Source organism: Trichosurus vulpecula, chromosome 4 (assembly GCF_011100635.1).
Source record: "Trichosurus vulpecula isolate mTriVul1 chromosome 4, mTriVul1.pri, whole genome shotgun sequence".
NCBI lineage: Eukaryota > Metazoa > Chordata > Mammalia > Diprotodontia > Phalangeridae > Trichosurus > Trichosurus vulpecula.
Genome location: NC_050576.1, coordinates 172,605,797 through 172,631,310, shown reverse-complemented (window position 1 = coordinate 172,631,310; position 25,514 = coordinate 172,605,797). Strand labels below are relative to the sequence as shown.

General features: G+C 41.2%; 1 protein-coding gene across 1 annotated transcript in view; it reads left to right on the top strand.

Annotated features, from left to right (window-relative positions):
* Positions 1-275: 275 nt before the first annotated feature.
* LOC118848099 (putative nuclear envelope pore membrane protein POM 121B) overlaps positions 276-25,514 on the top strand; it is a 34,403-nt gene continuing 9,164 nt past the window's right edge. The window contains exons 1-4 of the mRNA XM_036756849.1: positions 276-326; positions 15,207-15,906; positions 19,406-19,501; positions 20,927-21,160. Of these exons, the coding sequence (XP_036612744.1) occupies positions 15,256-15,906; positions 19,406-19,501; positions 20,927-21,160 (981 nt within the window). The 5' untranslated portion in view covers positions 276-326; positions 15,207-15,255. The remainder of the gene's footprint in view (positions 327-15,206; positions 15,907-19,405; positions 19,502-20,926; positions 21,161-25,514) is intronic.

Sequence of the window (25,514 nt, the reverse complement as noted above, 5' to 3'; positions counted from 1 at the left end):
ACCTGGTGATAGAAGTTCTAGGAAAGAGTGCCTTACCTTCCTCAGTCACTCAGACCCAAGAAACCTATTTAACCTTATATTGCTGTTTCTACTTCTCTCCTACTCAAAGTAGAGAAATGAAACTTTGACACTCCCTTACTTATTCAAAAGTTTCATTTCTCCTTCTTGGGTAGGAGTAACCTTAGTTCTTAAAGGGCAGTGCTGCAGAGCTTCACGATACCCTATCAGCAGGAACCTCAAGGAACCTCACAGGTTCAGTAGGAACCTGGAGGAACCTCACAGACAAAGATCTCCTAAGAGGATTTTACCATGTTCTTCTACCACCTGTAAGTCATTTACTAGTATTATTATTTTCTAGTTTTTTAATATACTCTAATAATCATATAAGAAGTAAATGTAACAGCATTCAGATTGAAAAGAGAAAGAAACTTGCTTTAACAGCTTCCCTTAACCTTCTTGCATTTAAAACATCACCAATCAGGTAATAATAACTTAGTTAAATACCTTTCAAACTTATCAATTCATAGAAAGTCATTTATCTTCTTACCCCTGGCATTTCCATACTAATCTCAATAGTTTGTGTAGTGCCTACTGCATGCCAGGCTTCTTCTGTGTCTTGAAAGTTGCTTAATCCTGTTTTTAGTAATACTTTAAAATGTTTAGTCTATAATTTCTCAATTCATTAACATTCCATGCCAATTAGGAAAAGTAGCCATAAATGGGATAGCATTTTGTTCAATTGTATTCCTACAGGTCTGAACACTATAGTACTCATCCTTTAGACAAGCCAGGCACTGTGTTAAGCACTTCCAAGAACCCTGGGAGATAGGTGTAAATATTTATTATTCCTTTTGTACATACAAGGACTTATCAGATTCTCTAATTTACTGCCATAACAATATTTTCAACCCAATCAATTTTGATTTATAATGACTAGTGGCAATAACTAAACTTCACTTTGCACATGGTTCCATTATTTTTAGTTGGTTTATGTTAAAAAAAGAAATTCTTGGTGACATTCCCAACTTCCCATTCATTACTGCTTCTTTGTTTCTTTGAGTTACCCAAAGAGCTAAACTAATTCCTTTAAATTTTTCTAAATTACTAATCCTTTAGCATGACTAAACCAGAGCAAAGAGATAATCCTTTATCAATCAATTAACACGCATTTTATGAAACATATTTTGTAGTCTCATATTGATTGGGGAAGGGAGACATGCAGCAGCTGTCAAAGGGGCATTGCTTTTAAAAAAAATCCCACTTACTAGCTATGTGACCATGGGCAAGTCACTTAACCCCAATTGCCCTGACTGGAACCCCCCTCCCAAAAAAAATCCTAAATCTTTTTTTTTTTTTAGTTTCAGTGTGATTAAGACCCTCTTTGAAATCTCCTTTTCAAATCTCCAAAACCTTTTACTTTCAAACCCTGAATTTACACTGAAAGTACAGACTCTAACTTTCTTTACCCTACCCATCCTTAACTTTTCTAAATTCCTTGTGCAACACTGCTCTTTCTTTCTTCTATTTACTTAATTCCTGTAGAAAATTCCTTTTTGGTTCTTTAGTGGTTACAAATGCCAGTTAATACCAATTTCTTTGAGGACTTTTGAGCGATTAGAATTGGTTACAATCATACAGTTTTCTCTAAGTGATAGGCAAATGGACGCAAAAACAGTCCACTCAGCACAAGTTCCTCATTTTAGGGTGTCACAGATTTTAGCAAGCAGGATGATTTTGAATAGATTTCTTCTCAAAGTTAACTTCTTTTATGCTGAAAAAGCATTCATCCAGCTATTTTGGCAATGCCCAAGGGGATCGGCCAAAGCCCAACAATGACACAGGAACATAACAGGAATTGCACTATTGGAAAATTATCTAATAGAGATCGTACATTTCTAAAGGGCTCAGGGTGTAACTTTTTCTCTATTTCCTTTTAAATCATTCAAAATTAAGTCCATTTATTTTGTTTTTTAAATAATTTGCTAGTGGGGCAGCTAGGTGGCGCAGTGAGTAGAGCAGCACCGGCCCTGGAGTCAGGAGGACCTGAATTCAAATATGACCTCAGACACTTGACACACTTATTAGCTGTGTGACCTTGGGCAAGTCACTTAACCCCAATTGCCCTGCCTTCCCCCTCTGCAAAAAATAAATAAATAAATAAATGATTTGCTAGCTCTGCTTTTCCCTCTCAAAATTTCAGTATTTTATACCTTTATAAGCCATATGCTCATTTTAATTTGATCTTTTTTAATCTGAGCACCCTTGATCATTTATGACTATGATTATTTATAGCTTTTCATGGCTTTCAGACTGGCCACCCTTACTTGGCAAAGCTGCTATCAGTGAGTCAGAACAGCCTTGGTGTGGCTGTAATCAGCCATAATACCTTGAAAGCTACTAAGGACCCTTTCCTTCCTATTAAAGAGTTACAGGCCTCCACTGCTAGCCCCGACTCTCTGTAACTGAAATCACAGTGCCCTGCTCCTCCAGTCACCGGCACTGCTGCCAGCAGCGTTGCCCTTTCCCCTTTTTATGTAAACTAAACTATTCCTTATATTTTTAGGGTTTGGGAAATTGAGGTCCCTGTCCTGAAGAGTCACATGGTTCAATCCCCTTCAGTCTTTGTGAGAGGCTTTTGGAGATCTAGTCACAGATTTGGTGTCTAGGCTCATAAGACTAGGAGATACCTAAGGAGGCCTTACCTGGTGGTACCCTCTATTAGGTAAATTGCCTGACAGGGAAAGGAGTCTACCCGGTCCCAATTGGGATTGTAGGATGCATTTCTCCTCTTATGCCTGACCCCATCTCTCCTGTGGGCTTCCCAGACAAGGAGCCACACTTCTTTGGAGAAACTTACGCTAAGAGAATTGGACTAGATTCCCAAGGACCCACCTTTCTGGCTGTTCCTTCTGAGAAGTTCCCCAACTAAAGGCGCTGGAATTTACCTGCCTCGAATATGAAGTGGGGTGGTGTATTAGGAGGGCAGAGTTTATAATCTCAAAGAGGATCATAAACATGTCTGAAAGGTTCGGAACCGCCGGATATAAGAAACTCTCAAAGTAGAAGGCAGAAGAATCAAAACATATATTTAGGCTCCACAGTAACCAACCCATGAACCGGCATCCCCATTTTGACATATTAATGAAAAGTTTCCAGGCCCAATAAGTACGCCTTACAAGAGTAACCAGGAGGCTACAGAGAAGCATGATTGCGTAAAGCAAAATCATGCTTCCCCCTCTATGGTAAAAAGATTACCCACTGGCCTGAAGTCTTTGTTCAGCTTCCTCCCGTAGGTCAGCTCTGCTACTGGCAGCTCCTGCTTCAGCTGTGGCTGTGGCTGTAGCAGCCTCTGGCTCCAACGGGAGCTGCTTTTAACCATCCAGCTTCTGCGGGGGTGTAAGGTATGCCGGGGAAAGCACAGGTTCTTTCAATCTGCTTAAGCAAGGTGAAGGGGTTGACTGGGAAAGCACAGGTTCTTTCCATCAGCTTAAGCAAGGGAAGCAAGGTGAAGGGGCCGACAAGCTTACTCCAGTCCAACATACAAACAGTATTCAGTTCAGGGGAAAAAGCCAAACTAGTCAAGGGCACTTGTTGACTAAGTGCTAAGGAGCCCATTTTTGGTTGCCAATACAGGTGGTGGTGGAGGGGGGGGAGGTAATTTGTTTTGACCAATTTCTCCAATACTTTCAATTCTTAATTTCTGCCCTTAACTTTTAGGATCCTAAGATTGGTCAACTAGGTCCTAAAGGTCCTTTATAAGTGAATATTCAGCAAAATTTATACCTACTTTCCTTTAAGACTTCTGAAAATGTAGCTCTGATTGTCAATAACTGACTTAATCCTAAGTAAATATAAATGAAAATAAGCTTTTCCTTTCCTCATCTCCGCAAAACCAAAATGAGCCTTCTCAGGTCAGAAGAAGGTGGGATTGTTTCCAGGATGATCACAGCCTTGACAGCTTACTGTTGAGGTCAGAAATCTCTCCCATAAGGCCCCAAAAGTTTCCTCTCAACCAATTTAAGAGATTTCTCTATCAATGATTTAATTATTCCTTGTTAAAAGAATTTAAAGGCAAAAAATCTATTTTAATTCTGACAACAGGAAATTTTAAAATTAGCTATTGTGGCTAGCTGGCTGAAAATGAGGAACTATCAATTCAACTGCTGAATTTCCCTGATCTTAACAAAATGAAAGAAAGAAAAACGGGGGGGGGGGGCAGGAACCCAGTAGCTTATGTTTAAGAAGTTAAATTTACGGCTATATGATTTTTATAAAAAAATAGAATTTGAGTGCTCCGGAGCTTATACATTTAGATTAGTCACAAATTCAAACAGTCCCTCTTAGCCCCCAAATGGGGACTGTTCTTAAAGAAAGTGAATTTAGGGTAAATCAAGGCAGACTCACCAATCTGAAAAAGATTTACCTCAGGCTCAGAGAGTTTGGGTGCAAACAGCAAGGGGAGTCCAAACTCCCAGGGCCAGTGTCTGTGGGGGAGCCATCAGCGAAAATTTGACAGGTTTGGACTCGAATTCAGCCCTGGATCATAGAGTACATGGAGGGGAGCAAATGCAAGAAGATTTGAAAAGTAAAAAGTGCCTAGGCTGAGAAGGACTTTAAAAAACAAGGAGAGAATTTGTATTTACTGAGTTGGAAGGGAGAGAGGGAATATAACATGGTGTGCTTTAAGTAACTATAATGACAATTCGAGAAGGGATTAAGTACTACTTGGGGGGAAAGAAGTACAGGAAATCAGGGGAGGTTTCATGGAAGTTGTGACACCTTGAAGGAAGATAAGTATTCCAATAGAGATGTGTTCTTCCTGGGTCTGTATCATGTACGGTGATTGCTAAACATGCCCACTATATCATCAGCCAAATCATTGATAGAAATGTTGGATAGAACATAGTCAAGGGCAAAAGTACAAAATAAGTCAAGGCTGACAAAGTATGTTAAGGTTAGCCAAAAGTGATTTGAGAGCTATGCTTAGGTGAAGAGGAAAATCAATGAATGGATAGTGCAACTGGAGTGGATGAGCTGTGTAATGAATTACAGAGAGAAGGCAGAACTGCCCAATACTATTTCACTTCTGTTGTGTCTCCCAAATAATGATCCTCTGGGAAGGAGAAAATACACACACACACACACACACACACACACACACACACACACAAAATTATGTATAATGGAAGGGGGTGGGGAGAAAGGGAAATTTGAAGGAATCCAAGGAAGCTTGGAGGGATAGGTTTGGAGGAAGAGCATTTTAGGCATAGGAAACAGCCAGGGAAAAGGCACTTGGGAAGCCGGGAGGTGATGTGTCTTGTGCAATGAGGCCAGTGTCACTGAATCATAGAGTACATGGAGGGGAGGAAATGTAAGGAAACTTGAAAAATAGGAAGTGCCTAGGTTGAGAAGTTCTTTAAAAGACAAGGAGAGAATTTTCTATTTGCTCATAGTGGTGACATGGACCCCACTGAGGTTTATTGAGTTGGAGGGGAGAGAGGGAGAATAACATGATCAGACCTATGCTTTAAGTAAATACAATGACAATTTGAGAAGGGATTGAGCACTACTTGGAGGAAAGGAAGTATGAGAAATCAGGAGAGGTTTCATGGAAGTTGTGGCACCTTGAAGGAAGATAAGTATTCTAATAGAGATGGAGTATGTTCTAGGCATGAGGAATGATTTGTGTGACTGGATGGATGGAATGCCAAGTTTCAGGATCATTTAGTTGTCTAAATTGGCTGGAAAATAGTGTGCAAACAGAAATGATGGGAAATAAGACTGGAAAGGTAGGTTGGAGCCAAATGAATTTATGTTGTGCTCAGGGATTTTGAAAAGAGAAGTGCTGTGGTCATGGCTATGCTTTAGGAAGAAAAGGGAAGACAGTATAGAAGAAGAGCTGAACAAGCACAAGAGAACGAAGAGGAGAGTGGGAGAAGAGAAAAGCAGAATCCAGAATGTCTCTTCATGTTCATGGCAACATGTTCTATTGTTGGGTATCATATTCTCTGCCCTGAGCTATAATTTTTCTAGAAGCTATGTGATTTCATGGATAGGGAGATAGCCCCATAGTCCATTTCAAGTACTGCTTTTGATATGCACTGGGTCTATGACTCTGGGCAAGTTGCCCATTGCCAGGGTTCAGCAAACTGTAGCTGGAGAATCAATCTATCCACCACCACCCCCCACCTGTTTTTATATAGCCCCTGAAACAAGAATGGTTATAGCATTTTTAAATGGTTGAAAAAAAATCAAAAGAAGAATGCTATTTTGTAACATGAAAGCTTACACAAAATTCAAATTTTCGTGTCTGTGAGTAAAGTTTTGTTGGAACACAGCTAACCATGTTCATTTCGGTATTGTCTATGACTGCTTGTGAACTACAACAGTAGAGTCAAGATGTTCCAACAGCAGGTGGCGCTCTCATCTTTTTGTACCACTGCTCAGTGCATAACAAATCCAGTGATGTAGTTATAATTCAGCAGCATTTTGGGTGCCATGCATACTGTTTTGCTGCAACATCTTATTTTTATCATTATTATTATTATTAGTGCATTCCCATCATGTCAAAACAAGAAAAGAAGAGAAAAATTTTATTACAATTTTTTGAATTCAGGGCTGAGAAAGAAATTTTTCTGAATGAGAAGAACTACCCTCGACCACTATTATCAAACACTGAATGGCTGTCGAGAGTAGCCTTTGCTACAGAGTTGATAATGTTTCTTAGTGAATTCAACCTAAAATTATGAGGCAAAGGAACATTTCTATGGGAAACTTATACTGTGGTAAAGTCAATTCTAGGACAACTGATGTTTGAATTCACAAGTAATGTCAAGCTGCTCTATACACTTCTCTCAAAAGTTAAAACAAAAAATGAGATCTTCATTCTCACACAAATTTGCATTGGATTTATTTTCTGAGCTCAAACTATAGTTCCAATAGTAGTTTTTGGACCTCAACATAAGTGCAAAAGATATGTCCATATTTTGAAATCAATTTAACTGGGCAACTGAGGTGCCTCCACCTAATCTTCAATTGGAAGTGATTAATCTGTAATGTAATAACATCCTAAAAGGCAACTATCAAGAGAAAAATGAAATAGAATTCCATAAATGCCTTCCAAGTAATGAATAGGAACAATTAAAACCATATGCTCATGGATTAATATCAGTATTTGCCAGCACTTATCTATATAAAAAAGTCATTTTCAAAGATCAAGTATATAAAATCTCATTACAAATCAACATTAACAGATAAACATTTGTAATCAATTTTGATGATAGGGAACACTAATTCTGAACCCCAATTAAGTAAAATTTTATCACCCCAAAAATTATATTCTCATTACTAGACTTGCATTACAAAAAATTATGCTCTATTATCATTACTATTTTAATTTCATCAATAAAAATTTTTGGAAATTTATTTTCTCTCTTGTTATATGAGTACCTATATAATATCTTCAACTTTGCCTCTTGGCTTGCAAAGCCCAAAATATTGGCTATTTGGCCCTTTACAGAAAAGGTTGCTGACCCTGTCCCAGCAAAGTTCTAAGACTCTTAAATTGCAGAACAATTGCCCACCTGTAGTATTAGAAGAAATTTTCTCACCAGGAGTTTCCTACACCAATATAACCACAGATTTGAGGGTGGGGGGTGAGGGGAGAATCAATGTCTTATTTCTTTTAAATCTTTTCCTAGACGCTTAATAGATGCTTTGAACTTATGCTAATTTTCTAACTAGCTTTTATTTTTATAAGAGCATCATCAATGCAAACCACATCCTTTACCACATCCTGGGAGAGCAAAGCCAAAACAACTTCTGGCAAAAGATCCTACCCATGAGAGATATGTTATATTTCATTTCTAGAGTACATATGTTTTGGGGCACCTAGATGGCACAGTGGATAGAATGCTGGGCCTGAAGTCAGGAAGTCATCTTCTTGAGTTCAAATCTGGCCTCAGACATTTACTAGCCATGTAACCCTAAGCAAGTCACTTAATCCTGTTTGCCTCAGTTTCCTCATCTGTCAAATGAGCTGGAGAAGGAAATGGCAAAGCACTCCAGTGTCTTTGCCAAGAAAACCCCAAATAGGGTCATAAAGAGTTGCACAGGACTGAAAAAAATGTGATTTCTTAGCAGTCTCTTTTCTCCTCTCTTAATCCTCTCTCCTCCCTTCCCAAACTGGGAAAAAGAAGAAAAAGAACCACAAGAGAAGCAGGACTTGCAGAAATGGAGATAAATCACTTTAGCGTCAAGACACAAGATAGGTAGGTAGCATCTCCCTACCACCCATTTCAACAATTATTCTGCTCTTCTAAACACTCCATGAAGAAGGAGGTTGGTCAGGAGACCTGAGTTGGAGTCCTATCCCTGCCACTTACTACTGTGTGTGACCTTGAGTAAGACACTCACACTCCCTGGGCTTCAGTTAAAAATATTAGTCACCTTGGAGATGGCACTTTTAATACACTGGTGAAGTTGGAAGATAGATTGAAAGGCAAAGGTTTCCAAACTTTATGTAATGACACCTTCCTCTTCTACCCCATTTTGTTTTGGCTCATACTTTATTCAAATAAAATTAAGAATTCATTACCACTCTTTTAACACATAAACAACTTTAATATAACAATAAAAGAAGCATCACCTACTTGCAGGTTGGGTGTCCCAGTGGGACAGCTTACCTGAGGTTCATGGTTCTGTGTGAATTTGAGGATCTTATATTAGTTTATTTAGCATACTCCATTAAAAAAAATCCACTAAACATTTCAGTTTCAAGGAGGAAATTTTCATTATAAAATGAATTTGCTTAATCTTTATTATTATCACCAAGAAAAATGGCAATTCTTCCAACTCAAACACTCATCCAAGTCCCTTGGCATGAGAAAACCTGAGTGGTTGTACAATAATACCGTTGGGGTACCTCTCTGGGACACCCTGCCATCCACATTTAAACTATTAGGTTGAGTCCCCAAGGACTCTGTAGGTCCACACTCCTAATACTATAGTTCACAAGTTCCCACCATACATTTACCTTTATTTCTAGTCTCTGCTAAAATTCCACCTTTTGCAAGAAAACTTTCTTGGTCCCTCTTAATGCTAGTGCCTTTCCTCTAAGGTTGCCTCCCATTTACACTGTGTGTATTTTGCAGGTACATAGTAGTTTGCATGCCATCTTCCCCAATAGATTGTAAATTCCTTGAGCATGGACTGTTCTTACCTTTATATCTCCACTGCTTAGCACAGTGCCTGGCACCTAACAGGTGCTTAACACTAGAAGCACCAGGTGCATCAGTTGACATGAAGATTTTATCATTTTGCTTGAAATTTTCACCCTATCTCCATTTTTATTTTTTAATTTTTTTGCCTTATTAAAAAAAAGTGCTGCATCAATTGACTCAGCTTAGTCCTTCAAGGTACCCTTAGATCTGGATCCTTCTTAACAAATGCTTGTTGACTTGAGTATAGGCAGCCATAGTATACAATTTGCTTAAGACAAAGGCATTTACTGAAATGCTATAATAATAGTTACAGCATTTCATAAACCTTGAGAACGCTCCCTACAAATATTCAAGGTATCAGAGGGAAGAGGAGATACCCCCAGAGTTACTCAGTAGAGAAGTACACACAAAGGGAACATGGGTCATCAAGACACATTCAAAGTGGGGATTGTAGTGGGGGTGATGGGACCACTAATGGCTGATGTCCTCCAGCTTCTTCTACTAACCTTGGTCTCTCAGGCTCTGCTAAAAGCTGATTCACTGATTGACTACCACTGCCCCCAGCTCTGGGCGAGGCTAACATCTTAGTCTAGGTTACTATGATGTATTTCTAGAAGAAAATAGAGCCCAAACCATAAGACCAGCAAGAGTGTCATTTCTGGGGACTGCCATCTCTTGAGTGGAATTGAAGGGGTGAGGGGACCTGGCCCCCTAAAAGGAAAGTAACACAGTCCCTGAATTTTCCCATACATTTCAGCAGCCCAAATCACTGGCACCTCTGCCCAAGGCAACTGGCCCACTCCAGCTCACCCAGATCACCTAATTAGTTTGTTTGACCTTCCTTTTACTGCAGCTCTTGGCTCACCCCAGACTACTTGCTGTATACTGGTTACTCCTTAATCCCAGCTAGATCACCTAATTAGCCCACTTGACAGTCCTTTCACTGTTGTGTCTGGCCCACCCCAGACTACTTATCTCTCCTTAATCCCATCCAGATCCTTTCACTTTTGCATATAAATTTCATCCCCATCAAGTTGTAGCTTCACTAGCAATCCTGCCCTCTTCTATTGGCATTACAATAAACCTTGTCACTTGACTAGAAGAAGGTTTGAGTGTGTGAATTCTTTCCTGACAGATGCTACCCTGTACCCTGATATTTCAGGATTCCCAGCAACCCCAAAATGTATCAGAATTCCCTCTGTTGGTAGCTAACTCTTGATTCTTCTCCCTGAGATACTTAGCTAGACTTTGCTGGACTCCCTTCTGCCTTTGGTGCTAGCATATGTTTCTGTTTCAAGTTGTCATTACTGTAGGGAGGGGATACCCTTTCCTACCCACCTACTGCCTTTTTATAATAGGAGCAAAGGGAAAGGGAAAGAGTCTCCTCTGAAGCTGAGTTCTTTCTTCGTAGTTGTCGATCTTCTTGACTGACATAGCTAGCTAGCTTATTCTATAAATAGTTTCAAAGCTTAGGGAGAATCTTTTTAGTCCATTCCTAGATTTTGCAATAAGTTTCAATTGCCTTCATTCAAGGACTCATGCTCTATAATCCTATCAGGCCAATTGAGCAAATTCTTCTTATACCCTAAAGGAGTAACCCTTACCCTGGGCTACACAATTTTTCAAAGATATTTCTTTTTAATGGGGTTTTAAATTAATTACTCTTTTAGCAAATTGAATGATGATTTTGGTCATTGTTTCATAGTCCCACTGGAGAGGATGATGAGGTTCAGGAATTGGGTCATCCAAAAAGAATTCAAGAGGCAGATATTCTCATAGTCAAGAGGGCTTTATTGATGCAAAAGCAGCAGGCTAATCCTTAGGGGCATCAGCAACTTGGAGAAGGATAGGGGCTTGCTTTTATACATAAATCTTCACACTTAGCCAGGAGTGGGGTATGTTGCTGTGTGGGTGGTTAATCACAGAGAAAAGCAAGCAGGTGTGTTGGGTACTTTTAACCACAGGGAAGGGGAGGCAGGAATGGGGCAGGTGTGTCTTGTTAACAGGTAGTGCCCCCTATTACTGGGCAGATTTAGATTTAGGCAAGGCTATCATTGTTGCTGGACAGAGGTCAGAATTACCACCCACCTCAAAAGGGATCTTCCCCTGTAACAACAATGTTGCTAGCACCCACCAAGACCAGCAACAAGAGCTACCAGCACAGGTCCTTTGATCTGCTTTTCTAAGGAAAGCAACTTTAAGGAGTTAACAATCTCACTTTAATCAAACATATATATATATCATCCACTTAGTTCAGGGGGAAAAGCCAGCATCTTGAACTTCAGAGAGAATACAAACAAAAATTACAAACAGAGACAATATAAACAGAGCAAATAACACAATTCAATAGACAGGCTTTGTCTGATGAAGACATCATATAAATAGTTACCAAAAAGAGAAGCACCAACATCTAGGTTTTTTTTTCAAAGCCATGGGGCTGCTTCAACAGCTACCCCAGAGTCTCATTACCAACACTCTTTCAATCAGTGTGCCCCAAACAAAATGCTAACCTCTGAGTTTATATACCCTTCTTACGAAATCAGCAACAGGGTGTGGGCCTGGGGCTTTGCACCTAGTAAGACTTAATCAAAGGCACTTGATTACTTTAGCATTGTAAAAGAGAAAACAGTAAAAAAAAAAATGTCCCCCCTTAATTACCAATATACCCCCAAAGTTTGGCTGAGATGTTGTGGTGTGTTAGGGGTGCTGGGACCCCAAAACAGTGACACTCAGGTCCTGCCCAAATGAATTTTACCCAAGGCTTCTTTCAGCCAAAGAAAAACAAGGTTTATTTAAACTCTGCCATATTGGCCAGACTCTTAAGGATTCTGAACACTTTCCTGGAAACAAGATGAATCTTAAATGCAGAAAGACTGTGGGAGGGATCTAGGGTTGGCAAAGTAGTCTGGGGTGATTGGAACAGGACTCTAGGGAGGATCTTGATGGGCATGGCCAATAGGCTGGGGTGACTAGAGGTCGGAAGCCAAGAACCAAGAGAATGGGATTTAGATAGGATCAAGGGTGGAAGTAGCCAAAGTGGCTCTGGAGGTAACAGACAATGAAGGCCTGGGCTAGGTTGAAGGTAACAGAGAATTGGGCATAGCAATAATGAAAAGCTAGTTGATAGGATTATAGCCTCAGGTGAATGCCAGATCAAGTGGGAAGACTGAAGGAGAGTTAAAAATGAGGTTTTCCAGGGCCCACAGACAAATAGGACACAAATTCTTTTGGGATAAAGGGCAAAGGTCTTGGCTTGAGCCCATTCCCAGGTCAAGAGATGGGGGTGGGCAGAGGCAAGAAGCATAGGGGATTCTATCTAGGACTTCAGGTTTTGATTCAACCCCACATTACTCTCTCATTCCCTTTCCTTTCTTTTAGGGATTTATTTAGACATTTTTTAGATTTTTTTAGCGATATTTAGGAAACCAAGGCTCAGATTAGCCACTTGACAGTGTCAGAGAGGGTTGAAGGGGATCTGAAATCACATCCCTCTGATGCCCCAGCTAGTGTTCTCTCCACTGTAACACAGCTAGCTGCTTCCTACTCCATCAGGGCAGGGAAGATGTCCTGTCTTGGATAGATTTCTGCATCCATATGGCCAGGAAAGGACATGAGAAAAGGATAAAAAAATGGGCTGAAGCAAAGATACCTCTTACCCAGTTCAAATGGGCTTCCTGGAGACAAAACCAGCAGTACTAGAGGCAAGGGAGAAGTCTGAATTACACAGTGGAAAGTTCTGGGTCTGGAGTAAGCAGATTTTTAAACCTGACTTTGCCACACACGACCTGTGCGTCATTGAGTGAATGGCTTCACTCCTCTGGTACCAAGTTTCCTCTTGGTAAAATGAGGAAGCTGGATGAGATGGTTTATTCTAAGTGCACCTCCAGCTCTAAAGCACAGGAGTAACTTGAGTGACAAGGGAGGAGGTTTGCATTGGCAAAAGAATACAAGACTAGGAAAGGCCCTGCTGGCCCAGGATGGAAAAGACTGTCAGGGATTGGTTGGGGTCTCCAGGCTCCACTTTGCAGCAATTGACAGAACAACTGAGTGAGGCCATCTCTTCTCTTCCTTAGCCTCCCATTGGGTAGATGGGTCTCGGCCCTTTGGGTTAGTATCTTGTGCTGGGGAGAGGTTGTCCCAGTGGCTCTTCCTCCAGCCTATGAAAGCATATTAAAAGTCCCTTCTTTAGTTCAACAGGAAATACTAAGAAATAATATTTCCCCAACCTTAAACTCTTCCAGACTTTTCCCTTTAAGAAAGTGGGTAGAACAAAAGTTAAGGTCTTTCATAGAGGACTGGATTGAGAGTGAGAGCCAAATTTAACTCAGGTTGAGCTAAGAACCTAGCATTCCCCTGGCCTGAGGACAGTGTCCTCTTTTCCATTCATGATTGTTATGTTTGTCCTTCATTCTGGAAGAGGACCATGACATCAGGGAGATGAAGACATGACTTTCAGTTGACTTTGATTTGAGTGAGAGAGGGCTGTGCAAGGTCACCAGCCTCACTTTCTCCTCCAGAGTCCCATTCAAAATTAAGGTATTGATGGAGGCTAGGAGGGGGAGGAAGGGGAAATAGGAAGTAACCTTTTTCAATCCTTGAAAGGAATGGTCCAAGAAGGAACTAAGTAGTGACTATTCTGGAATGTTAACCCCAAACTTGTGTTTTAATGTATCTTCTCCTTGTTCAAGATTCCTATAAATTCTACCTTATGTCATCTTTAGAGAGACATGTCAGAGGACATACCAGTTTGGACAGTTGGAAATGGCTTAAAGTCCTTCATAACCTGGCCCCCTCCTGTTTCTCCAGTCTTCTGATATTTGCTCCCCTCTGCATACTATTCTATCTAGTAACAAAAGCTTCTTTGTTGCCTCTTGGAGAGGATGCTTCATCTTCAGACTGCTTTTTCATTGGCTCCTCCTCCATGCCTGGAATGCTTTCTCTCCTCATTCCCTCCTCTTGCTTTCCTTAAATTCAAGCCCCACCTTCTGCAAAAAGCCTTTACCACTCCCCTTAATGTTAGTGCTTTCTCTTTATGATTACATACATACATATACACGTGAAAAAAATGAGGTATACATATACATGCATATGTACACATATGCATATATATTTATGTTCTGTGTGTACATATACATACACACATATATAGTTTGCATCGAAATATACTCTCTTCAAGGACACAGATTATTGGTTTTGTGAGTTTTTATTTTTATCTTTGCCTTCCTGTGTATCCCTAATGTTTTATCTGTCAACTTTCAGAGTTAGGTCTAAGAAAGACAAACAGAATTAGCTTGTATCAATGTTTATTTCTCTCAAAGTAGCCCACATGCATGCATCCATGCATGGGAACCAGTTTGGAACTGAGTTCATTTTGAGGTTAGGGTGCATGGTTTATAAACTTTTTCAACAGGGGCTGAAGTCACTACATCATCGATTCACCCAGACTGAGAAAATATCTATATCAGACCACTCCTAGCCATACCAGACCATTCACAGCCTTGGGCTATCTAGACAAAAGAATGTTTCCTGAGTAGAACACCCCTGCTTCCCTACTTAGGATTAAATTACTTGCCAGCTAGAGTGGAAATTGACCAGGATTTGGAGGGTCCGGGCAAACTCACTATTAGTGATGTCCTTCTGAGGAAAAACTGAATTTAAAGTCAGGACTTTGGAAGAACAGGGGGTGGGCGGTTGGCAGGGAGAACCTCTAAATAACTAAGATATTGGTTATTAATAATCATTTTTCACAATACATCGCCTGGCACATAGTAGGTGTTTAATAAATATTCCTTGGCTTCGGTATGGAATGTTAAATGAAGTACAACTCTTGCTGGCCTACTTGTGTCTAAAAGGCAGAGTATGGATATTTTCCTTTAACAGCCACCAGCTCCATCCCCGCCCTGCCACTCCCCCCGCCCCACGTGACTTCGCGTAACTCTTCGGCTCTTCTCCCTTGTAGCTAGTTTCATTTCTTTCCCCTCGCAGCCATCCTGCAGAGTGAGTTCTCTTCCTGGAGGGAGTCAGGAGGATCACGATGGCCGAGCTGACGCCCCTGGACGACGAGCTGACGCCCCTGGCCGACGAGCTGACCTGCTCCATCTGCCTGGACATCTTACAGCAGCCCGTTACTACCCCGTGCGGTCACAACTTTTGCTCGCGGTGCCTGGACGAGACGTGGACCGTCCAGAGCCCCAACTTCTACTGCCCACTGTGCCGGGTACGCTTCCCGGAGAGGCCACGGCTGAAGAAGAACACGGCGCTGTGCTCAGTGGTGGTGCAGCTGCAGCAAGCCCTGAGCCGCTGCAATTTGAGGCCTCCCCTCAGTGAGTCCCAAGATAGCGAGCCCTTGGTCCTGCCACCGGGGAAGGGGGGCCAGGCAAAGGATGAAGCGGCTGGGATCGTGGCCTGCGACCACTGCTTGCAGGCTCCTGCCGCCAAGACATGCTTCACCTGCATGGCATCCTTCTGCCAGGAGCACCTGCAGCCGCACCTGGACAACCCTATATACCAGGGCCACGAGCTGCAGCCGCCCGTCGGGGACCTGGCCCGTCGTAAGTGCCCCGAACACGGCCGCCTGCGGGAATTCTTCTGCTCTCAGCACGGCGTCTGCATCTGCAGCATCTGCCTGGTGGGGCACAAGACCTGCTCCCTGGTGGCCCTGGACGAGGCCAGGACCGAGCTGGAGGTGGGCAGAGGGGGAGTGGGGAGAGGCGCAGCGGGGCACGCCCTGGGTTGAGCTGAGGCTCTATGCCAGCCTGGTCCCGGGCCCCAGCCTCAGGCGCCTGCGGGAAGCAGGTAGCCACGCCGGGCTTAGCTTCAATTTCCCGGTGCCAGGATCAGTTTCTCTTCCCCGGGGGTTCGAGCACTCTGGGGGAGGAACCTATAGTTGAGCTGAGAAACAGGTAGGGGGCTTGTGGATGTGGGCGAGAGAGGCTCAAGAATCTCGGGGCATCTATCCTCTTGTAGACCCGGACTGGACAAAGGCATTTCGGTACCTTTTCTGTGTGAACGTGTTCGCTTCTTGGTCTGTAAAATAAGGCGAAGTAATCTCGTCCGGTGCCCAGACTTGTTAGGAGAAAAGGCGACAGGCAGAGTGAGAGGGCTTGCTTGAAGAGTAGTTCTTTTGGGGTTCAAGCCCTGCCTCCTATGTAGTAGCTGTGTGACCCTGGGCAAGTCACTTAACCCCGCTCAGTGCCCCAGGTAACTTGCAAATTGCAGGGTTAATGCTATTTTACTTTGATCGAGGAAGATTCCTTCCCTGGAATTTTCTCATAGAGGTTCTAGGTGGATCCCGAGGTCCCTCCTTATCCGTGAGCCAGCATTGCTAAACTCGGGAAATCGAAGGTCTCAATATTATTTTAAAATGTATGATGAGGGAGTGAGGAGAGGGTCTCCTTTCGATTTCCCTGAGGCCCTGATTGAAGTGACTACCCTAAAATCTCGAAGCTGAGATAAGAGATTGTGTCTCCTTCAGTCTTCATAGAGTCATAGATCTTAGCAGATCAGGAACTGAAATAAAAGTGACTTGATGAGGGTGGCAGAAGTAGTAAATGTTTGAGGTGAGATTTGAACCCAAGTCCTCTTATTTCGAAGCCAAGGCTCTGTCTCCTGTTGCTTTCAATTTTCTCACTTGTAAAATGAGGAAGTTAGCTTATGTGATCTCTAAGGCCCCTTTCAACTCTAAATCCTGTGATCAGAAATAGTCAACCAGTTCTACCATAAATTTCTCTGTCTCTTTGTCTGTCTCTCTTCAAGGTCAAAAACGCCTCAAAACTTCTCTTAGTATTCATTCATTTATTTATGGGGGAGCGGGAAGTTATTTGTTGTGTCTTTCAGTAAAACGGATGCTCCTTGACAGCAGGAACCCTTTTTGTTGTTTTTTCTTTGTCCATGAACCAACTAGGATATAATAGTAGAGATCTAATAAATTACTGAATTGAATTATGATTAGGTCTTTGAAGCCCAGAGAATTTTTGTAAAGCAATCTTTGAGCCTTATGAACTCTAATCACCACCTTCTCTCCTTTTTTCCTTTCAAAAATATTTTAATCTTTTATTTTTTTAACATTCATTTTTAAAATTTCAAGTTCTAAAATCTAGTCTTCCTTCCAGCCCCTCCGAAACCCACTGAGAAGGCAAGTAACAATACCCATTATGCTTGTAAAGTCATGCAAAATATACCTTTCCTCTACACACATTCGTTTTTCCTTAATCTGAATCTTCTTGGGATTTTGAGGAAGTTTTTGGTGGCTGCATTTTTAAACAATGGTATTTTTTCCCCAGTTATGTGTAAAAACAGTTTTCAACTTTCATTTAAAAATAATTGAGTTCCTAATTTTCTCTCTCCCTTCCTCACTTCCCTCTTCCCTGAGACAGCAAGCAATTTGATATAGGTTATATATGTTCAATCTTGCAAAACATATTACCATATTAGTCATATTGTGAAAGAAGACACAGAACCAAAGGGAAAAAAACACACAAAACAATACAGAAAGTGAAAAATAGTATATTTACATCTGCATTTAGAATCCATCAGTTCCTTCTCTTCAGGTGAATAATATTTTTCATCATGAGTCTTATGGAATTGTCTTGGATCATTGTATTGCTGAGAATAGCCAGTTCATTCACAGCTGATCATTGTACAGTATTGCTCTTACTGTGTACAATGTTCTCCAGGTTCTGCGCAATTCACTTTGTATCAGGTCACACAAGTCTTTGCAGGTTTTTTCTGAAATCAGCCTGCTCATCATTTCTTATAGCATAGTAATCTTCCATTAGAATCATATGCTACAACTTGTTCAGCCATTTGCCAGTTGATGGGCATCCCCTCAATTTCCAATTCTTTGCTGCTGCAAAAGTGGCTGCATTTCAACATTCATTTTTTAAAATTTTGAGTTCCAAATTCCCTCCATTCCTTTCTTCCCTCTCCCCTCCTTAAGAAGGCAAGTAATTTGTTGTAGATTAGACTCGTGGAGTCATATTGCCAAAGAAAACACAGACAAAAAAAAGAGTAATCTCTAAAATAAAGGAAATTAGAAGTTCTCTAAAGTTGCTTCCAGCTGTAATATTCCAATTGTGACTTGTCCAAGGTAACACCACAAAATAGTAGCAGACCACCTTTGTGTCCAACATCCTGTCTTCTCAAGTCCCTGAACACATGGTCTCTGAGTTCCCTTCTAGCTCTATAGTTCTGTGATTTACTATTTTGGACCTAAACTTTATCCAAGAGAGGTTTTTGGTTTTTTTTAATTAACCTAATAGAGCACCATCCTATAATTGGGGCTTTAAACAGGACACCTCTTAGTGCCCTGTGCTTTCAGAGTAACTTTGTCTCCCTACTAGTTATCATGCCATCACTTGATTGTGCAAATTTGGCTTTAAGGTCAGGCTGTGGAGTCTGGACTGAGTCAAGGAGGTTGACATTGCCAGTCAAACAGGGGAAATGAAGTTCTTTCCTGGGTGCCCAAGAGATTATATGCAACCTTATTATCAAAATGCTAACCTCTTCTCCCTTCCCCATTTCTATATCCATTTGAGCTTGGAATCAAGTCTTCCTTGAACTTGCTGTGTGACCTTGGACAAGTCACAGTAAGAATGTGAGAGCTGCAAGTAACCTTAGATATCCTGGAGTTGGAGGATTTTTAACCTTTTTTGTATATATCCCATGTATAAGCCTGTGTACCCCTTCTAAGAATAATATTTTTGATGCATAAAATATAATACATAGGATCATTAAAGAAACCAGTTATAGTTGTTACCAGACTATTAAAAGAATAAGTTCACAGATCTTAGTCTAAATCTCCCCTTTTTGCAAGAGAGGCTACCAAGACCCAAAAAGTTGAAATGATTTGTCCAAGGCCTCTGAGTATATTTCTTCATCTGTAAAATGGGAGAAGTAGTCCACACCTATATCACAAATTCTTTTTAAAACTGAATTTTTTGCTGATTTTTAATTATTAATTTTTTATTCTGAACTTAATAAAAAAACAACTAAAATGATCATTTTCATGTATATAGAAGAACAGGAAAAGAGGATTGGCATGGAAAATTAGTTCTTTACAAATTCAGTGTTTGGGATACAGGAGGGGGACCTGGCAGCCTCTGGGGGCATCATGGGTGTTAGACTGAGGAATACTGCCAATCAATCACTCCTATTTCTCTCACCCCTGTTATTTTTAATTGCAGTCCAAGATGAAGCGGAAGCTCATGACAATATATCATCATATCTATAAGGCTTCAAGTTCACTGAAAGATGTGAAGTTGAAACAGATTGCAGCCCAGGTAAATAGACAATGCCAGGCTTAGGTGACTGTAAGGTTGCCTGGCTGGGGAGCCCTGTACCTCTCATACGGTGGGGCGAGTTTGATACATAGGAGTTTAGTCAGTCATTATGATTACTTACAAATGGGGGCAATCTGGGGCAGCTGCCAAATGATACAGTGGATCCCCACAAAGATCCCAGAAAAGGTTGGTGGTAATTATAGATATCAGACAAAGGGAAGAGGAGCCACAGAGTGCTTCACTGTGGATTGGCGTATATTTTTGGTTTTCTGCTTACTAATGAGCTCTCTTCTGAGCTTAGGTGTGAAGCCAATGTTGTTGGGTAAATGCCCAAACACAGGACTGTGTACTGGTCATGAACTGGTCCCAAATTGGTCACCGTGTGTTATCACTGTTAATGGATTTATCTTATTATCTGATTTATGACTCAGTGTCTAAATTATGATTTTAACAGCTCACTATGTCTGGGCTTCCACCTTTCACAGAGTTTAAGTTCATGGCTTTTATTTCTTACTATGTATTATGGCTTTTGCCTAATAGAGACCCCACAATGACTATCTCCCTGACTCCCAGATGTCCCATTTTAGTGGAGATGTTGACAAATTAAGGGTTTGCCCAAAGGCTCTCATGCAGGATTAGAGAGACCCATGCCTGAAATCTTTTGACTCTTAATTTGAAGATTAGAATTTTCAAATATTTGGAGGTCTACCGTGGAGAAGATGGAATTAATTGATTCCATTTATAAGGAGAGGGCAGAACTAGTGGTTAGAAGAGGCATAAGTCAGCTCCCTGTCATTCCAGCTTTGCACCAAAGTCATCTCTCAGCAGAACTGGTTGCTTTATAAAGCACTAAATTCTCCATTCCTGGGTGTGTTCTAACCAAGCCGCAATGGCCACTTTTTTGGAGATTGCTGTAGAGTAAGGAAGGTTGGGTTCGATGACATCTAAGTTCCTTTCCAGCCCAGATTCTATGCTTCTGTAGGACTTACAAGTCATTCTAATACTCCTTGAGAGCCGAGAATCAAAGTTGAGCTTGGAAATCATGGTTACAAGTCAAATAGCGAATCATTCAAATCATTGATTTAAGAAGTAATCTTGCACTCAGTTCCTCCTCCTCCTGCTAAGTGGAGATGTTGACAAATTGAGGGGCATGCCCAGAGGTTCCCATCTAGGATTCGAGGGACCCATACCTGAAGCAGTGATTAGAGTCTTCAAATATTAGGAAGTTTACCATGGGGAAGATGGATTTGATTGACTCCAGTTGCAATCAGAGGGCAGATGTTGCCCTCAGCTTGTGCTGGGGTATCTAGCACTACTCTGGTGAAATGACTGTGGTGGGCTAGGGAAAGAGCTCTGGAGAAGCATGGGACTGTTCCATCTTAGTTAAAGCCACTCCAAATCAAAATCTTTCTTTGGATCCCTTAGGAAATGGTAGCCAGAAAGATGGACTTGTTGAAACGTGAATATGAAGAAATAAAAGTCCTCATTGAATCAGAGGAGAAGAGTTCTCTGCGGAAGCTGAAAGAGGAAGAAAAGAGAGTTTTGGACAAATATGACCATATTCATCAGGTCCTGCTCAAAAAAAAGAGGGACATTGAGTCTTTGAAAGAAGAGATTGAACTTTTGCTCATGAAAAATGATAAGATCGCCTTTTTGGAGGTGAGTCCTGATTGAGGCAGTGCACAAGGGTTGTATTGAATGTCTTCCTTGCCTCTTGCTGGGCCAGTTGTTCCCCTATGTCTGCCCTTTCAGGAATGTGGCTGTTGTTCTGGACCTGTGATTCCATCAGAGTAGGGAACTCCCAGTGTGTAGATTCTCGGTGTTGATGGGGAAGTGATCTATAATTTAGCCTCAGAGAGTTACACTGAGAAGTGTGTGGCAGGGGAAAGCCCAGGACATTTTCCTTTTTGTGTTGTCTTTTCCCATTGGGAAAAGGGCAGGGACTGTTTTTTTTCTTGTATTTGTATCCCCAGCCCTAATGCCTGGCATTAAATGCCTGTTTCCTTGTTGTACCTCACTGCCTCCCTAGCTGTTACAGGGTGCACAAAGTATATGAGAACATGCAGCTTCTCCTTCATTTAAAAAAAAAGTTTTACTGATGCCTCTTATATTTATGCCACCATCATTTCAATAGCCCCTCTATTTCTCCAGACTGAACCCTCCCTTGTGATAAAGAAAAACCAGTTAACAAACATACCTATTAGGAACAGCTAGGAGGTGCCATAGTACAAAGAGTGAATGCTAGGTTGGAGTCAGGCTCATCTTCCGAGTTTAAGTCTGGCATTAGACACTTACTAGGTATGACCCTGGGCAAGTTATTTAACCCTGTTTGAAACATGCAGCTCTTATTTATGTTTTTAAATTGGGATATCTACTGTCTTGGTAGTGTGTTACAATGAAAATATGACAGAATCTAGAGAAGAAGGAGGATGGCCTAGGTTCAAGTCCAAACCCAGCTCTCTGATTTTGGGCAAGTCAACTCTTTGGCCCTTGGTTTTCTTATCTGTAGAGTGATAGAGTTGGACTAGATGGTCTCTGATGTCTCTTCAAACTCTAAATCATAAGTTCCCAAAGTGGGCAATACCACCCTCTGGGGGATTCTGGAATGATTCAAGGGGGATGGTAGTAGCCTTGGGTGCAGTTGGGGGCCATTTAATATAAATAAAGTTGTGGTGGAAGCATGAGGAAAGAAGAGAAGAAAATTTTGAAAAACTTTGTATATGTTTCATCTATTGTGTAACAGAGTTAAAGCTTTAGTGATTATATTTTCTTATTAAACACACAGAATACAAGTTAACACTGATCAGTGCTCAAGTGGGCCATCAGGTCTTAACAAGCAACTGTTGGCAGGTGAACACATGCTGCATTGTGGGAAAGTCCAGCATGCATTGGCAGGAATATGTGCATGTAATGACTTGTTTAAAATATGATGCTATACAGTTATATGACTCAATATTGCACCATCAAAATTTCAATACAGGAAAAATCCACAAATTTACAATAAATTACTAAATTTAAGGTGCATCATTTTTAAAAAATTTATATTTTTTTGAAATGATGCAAATTTCAAAAAACCATTAAAGGGTTAAAGAAAATAGATGTCCAGGAGGGCTCTGAGTAATTTTTTTTAAAAGAAGTCTATGATTGTCTATGAGGGCAGCTAGGTGGCTTAGCAGATACAGCACCAGGCCCGGAGTCAGGAAGACTCATCTTCCTAAGTTCAAATCTGGCCTCAGACACTAGCTGTGTAACCCTGGGCAAGTCATTTAACTATTTACCTCAGTTCCTCATCTGTAAAATGAGTTGGAGAAGGAAACGGCAAACCACTTGTGTCTTTGCCAAGAAAACCTCAAGTGAGGTCATGAAGAGTAGGACATGACTGAAAAACAACACCCAAACATACCTAATACAGTGACTGCCCCTGCTAATGCATACAATGTTCTGCCCTAGTAGTGTTCTGCCTCCCACTCTGCTGGGATGAGGTAGGTATATTATCTCTTCTATCTGACCAGGTGGTGCAGTAGATAGAACTCTGGACCTAGAATCAGGAAACCCTACATTCAAATACAGCTTCAGATACTTCCTAGCTGTGTGACCTCAGGTAATTCACTTAACCACTATCTCAGTTTCCTCACTTGTAACGATAGCGCCTACCTCCCAGGATTGTTGTAAGGATAATATGAGATAATGTTTTGAAAGCCTTTTGCAAACCTTAAAGCAGAATCTAAATGCTATTATATTATTATTAATTGTTATTATTATTTGTCAGTTACTTAGAGTTTTACTTCCTTTTAATTTTCTTCCCATTTGTGTTGTTGTAGACATTGTACGTGTGTTGCTCCTGGTTTTACGCCTTTCATTCATCATCAGGTCATACAAAGCTTCCTGTGTGTCTGATTCACACTTATCATTTCTTACTGCACAATCCTATTCCACTGCATTCATGTAGCAGGGATTTTCTTTAAGTAGGGGTTCCCTATCCCCATTAAATCCCAGGCCCAGTCCCAGTCCTTATCAACCTGACTCAGGTTCAGGGTGTCACCTGTGATATAGCAAAGCCACCCGGACCTTAAAGGATGAACTCTGGGATATTGGGCAAGTTGCTTTTTTTACTCTGAGCTTCAACATCCTTGTTCAAATCCAATTCAAGAAACATTTGGTCAGGGTCATGGCTACCAAAATGGCAATCCTTGCTCTCACTGAGTTGGTAGTCTATCAGAGGGGGTAGGAAGATTATATGTACAAAAATGAATATAATTGGAGGTTATCTGAGGAAGGAGACTAGACTAACAATGGAGGGGATTAACTGAGCTGAGCCTTGAAGGAAGCCAAGGATACTGAGAGGCAGAGTGGAGGAGGAAGTAAGTGCATTTTAAAAAAAATATTTTATTGCTGTTCTTTTATATCTATGTCACTTTCCATTGACAGCCTCCCTTGTAACAAATCAGAATATTGAGCAAAATACAGTGGCCACATCAGAAAATACTTCCCGTATTCCCCACTTCTGGTCTAGTAACTCTTGGAGGAAAGATGAGAAGCATACTTCACCCACAAGCCCTCAGAGGTCATTTTTGGTCACTGCATTGATCTGCCTTTTGGAGTCTTGCAAAGTGCCCTCCCCTCCCTGTACATTGCTCTCCTGGTTCTACTTAAGTCTCATGGCTTCTCTTCGAGCATTTGGTCATTTCATACAGCTCCTTAGCATTTCCATTCCATTCATACGTGACATATTTTTTGCTCATTCCCCAACTTTTGAGCATCCACTTCATTTCTGCCATAATAAACAAGGGCTTCTCTAAACAGTTTTGTGTAGCTGGAACCTTTGGAGGGAGCGCATCCCAAGCATGAGAGCCAGTCATTCATAAAAACATGGAGGGGGCAGGAGGTGAAATGTCAAGGTCAGGAACAGCTGTACTTGAACACAAAGAGTTATTAATGAAGGAGAATAGTTTGAGATAAGGCTGAAAAGTTGGAGGTTGGAGCCAGATTATTTAGGACTTTCAAAGGCAGCCTCGGGAGTTTATAGGCAATGGGTAGACAACGCAGGGTTTTGAGCAGGGAAGTAATAAGGTCAACTCTGTGCTGTTGGAAGATGATTTTGGCAGCTGTATGAAGGGTGGTTTGGAGAGAGAAATGACTGAAAGCTCAGCAACCTATTAGAAAGCCATTATAAAAGTCCTGCTAAAGTCTTGGGGAGGGGAGGGAAGGGGAAAAATTTAGAATGCAAAATCTTATAAAAGTGAATGTTGAAAAATAAAATAAATATTTTTGAAAATGCTATCTGCATCCAGAGAGAGAACTTATAAATTCTGATTAGAGATTGAAGCTTTTTTTTCACTTTAAAAAAAAAGGTTTGTTGATTGATTAATAGCCTGGCTTCATATCAGTTATAGAACATTTAGCCTCAACTGTTTGTGATTAGGCAAAAAAGATAAATTTCAATTGTCAAGATATTAGAAGACACCCTGCTTTCCAGAACTAAGGCCCAGCAAGCAAACCTTGCCCTGGGCTTGGCATAACAACAATCCTTTGCTCTGGCCCTCTGGATAATCTCACCCTCTGGCAAACTCACATAATTATTGTATTGCTAGGTGTTCTCAGAGCTCTGATGAGCACAGACAAGTACCGGTCATGAAGCCCTGCTATGAATCAAACTTGTCATACTGTTGCTGTTACCCCTCATTGTCAGGGCTACAGCTCACAGCATAGTCATAAGTATATGTATTGAGATCTGCCTACACTAAAGTGAGTCCCCCCACTAGGGGTAGGGCCCCAGCACATGTGTCTAATTTGCCTCCTTGCTGGCAAGCCATTTCCCTCACTTTGAAATTAAACTTCTGTTTGATTCCTGAAAAAATAAAATAAAATGAAAGTCTTGCTAAGAGGTGATGAGGGACTGAAGTGACGTGTATATGGAGGAGGAGAGAGGATGTGTGTGAGAGATTGTGGAGTGTTAGTTGTAGTGACATTCAAATAGGGTAGGGGGCAAGGAGAGGGATGCAGCAAACATGAC